Source organism: Apium graveolens, chromosome 2 (assembly GCF_009905375.1).
Source record: "Apium graveolens cultivar Ventura chromosome 2, ASM990537v1, whole genome shotgun sequence".
NCBI classification, from domain to species: Eukaryota; Viridiplantae; Streptophyta; class Magnoliopsida; order Apiales; family Apiaceae; genus Apium; species Apium graveolens.
Window position 1 is genome coordinate 72,292,192 of NC_133648.1, and position 2,294 is coordinate 72,294,485.

Below are 2,294 nucleotides of genomic sequence, written 5' to 3' on the forward strand. Positions count from 1 at the left end.
ACGAAACTAGCTTTTCCAAAACCTTCGATTATATTAGATACACCGAAAATCGTTCCGACTTGAGCTTTGGTTTTGGTTATTTGGGTAATATACTTTAGGTTCTGTAGGATCGTATGAGTTGTACCACAATCAGCAATGCATATATCTTCAGAATTCATTCTGTATATAATTAAGAAACATAATTTATTTGATAAGAACATAACACACTACATAGTTCAAACAAAATAAAGCACACAATACACACTACTAATTTTAGCCTCCCATATGGAAGTTTCGTTAGGTTCATTCAGACCATTAATGCTTATTCCTCCAGTTGTGATTCTCGATAAATCATCTATGTTATTGTTGGCGAAATTTGTTTCTACCATTTTCTCCTTTGATTTTTGAGAAGATTGATATAACTTAACAAGATGATCTGGGGTATGACAATTACGTGTCCAGTGCTCATTCATGCCGCACCTATAGCAAACATTTTCAGTTTTTCCTCCTCGTGATGCCTTTCTTTTACTCTGTGATTCAGATTGCCACTTCCGGTGACCGGAGTTGTTATATGGACGAAAATGCCCGTGGCTCCGACCTCGTCCACGATACCGCCCTTGGCCCCGTCCACCTCTATACCCTCTTCCATGTACATTCTGCTGGAATGACATGTTATTTACTTCAGATAATGGGGCAGATCCTGTTGGACGGGATTGATGATTCTTAATCACCAATTCATGATTCTGTTCAGCAACGAGGAGAGTTGATAGAAGATCCCCGAATTTAGTGAATTTGCGCTCCCTGTACATTTCTGCTAAGTTGATATTGTTGGGGTGAAAAGTTGATTGTGTTTTATCGATTTTTCTTTTTTTCGTAACTTTCTCACCGCACATAATAAGCCTAGAACTTATTTTGAACAAAGCAGGGCTATATGCTCGGACACTCTTAAAATCCTGAAGTCTTCAATTATCCCAATCATTTTCAGCTGCAGGTCGATAAACTAGTTTCTGGTGATCGAACCTATCCTTTAGATTTTCCCATAAAATAAAAGGATCCTCGACTTCTAAGTACTCAGATTTTAAATCTTCATGCATGTGGTGTCGGAGAAAAATTATGGAGGTAAAGTTTTCTTCAGCCTTGGATTTATTTTCTGCCTTTATTGTATCGCTTAATTTCTTTGAACCTAAGTGCAACTTTACATCTTGTACCCATGATAAATAATTATCGCCAGAAATGTCCAAGAAAACGAACGACAAGCTTGTAATATCTGTCATACTAAATCTGAATTAACACGAAAATTATTAAATTTTAATTCATCAATGTAAATATTACATAAAATCCTACTTAATCGGGTGCGTTAACAAGTATGCAATAATCAATGTATATATCATTATTATCATTGATAATATAAACAAATCTATAAATAAAATGACAAATGGATTTTCACCCGCCATACGGACGTCTGCGTATGCAGGTTATCTCCGACCAATAATAAATTAAAGTGGACAATCCTGCATAAGTTAGTTATGGGCAAAGTTATTATCCGATAATTATGCAATTTATAAAATATGATTCCCACTATATTTCGGTATTACCCAAAATTAAATGGTACCGTAAAATAATTTTAATAGGCGGTGCTCCGGCCATATATATTTAAATTATTAGTAGAGGGTGTAACCACGTCTACTTCGGTCACATATATATAAATTATATGTAGAGGGTGTAACCACGTCTACTCATATATATGCATATTTAAATTAAAATTATACCTTCTCAGTTTCGGCAGGGCTTCGTGCTGATAACGTGTTGTAAAATACTAACTATATTATAACAATAGCTGGATTAAATGAAAGGGTTGAAGAGCTGATAAAAGAAGAATGCAAGCAGATGAGAGGAATGTTGCTGCTCTGAGGTGTGTTTTTATTCATCACAAACGAAGTTATTTATAGCCAAAACAAGAGACAAGGAAATTAAATGCAATGTGAAGATTTCCAAGTCTAAGCCTAGCCTTACTATTTAATCTTTGACAATAACAATCAATTTACAACAGTTAGTAAATAATATTTCTTTTTTTCCCATTTTTCTTTTTAATCGTCTCTTAACTCCTTCCTTTATGTAATTTTAGTATTGGTATTTGTATAAATTTAATATTGTTGTACTATTATTCTTAACCTATATTAGTTTTGGTTTAGATAGAAGATGACGATGGATTGATTAATTCTATAGCAGTTGTTATAGAATCACGAATCAAAGTATGTACACCAATTGTTTGATTTTAAATCTCAAACATCTCATTTCTCTCTTTTTGTTTTTAT

The 2,294-nt window shown here is 33.7% G+C and overlaps 1 protein-coding gene across 1 annotated transcript; it reads right to left on the reverse strand.

Annotated features, from left to right (window-relative positions):
• Positions 1 to 215: 215 nt before the first annotated feature.
• On the reverse strand, positions 216 to 788 carry LOC141690668 (uncharacterized). Its single transcript, XM_074495449.1, has one exon. It carries the CDS (start codon positions 786 to 788, stop codon positions 216 to 218), a length of 573 nt encoding a protein of 190 aa, XP_074351550.1.
• Between the last annotated feature and the right edge of the window lie 1,506 nt (positions 789 to 2,294).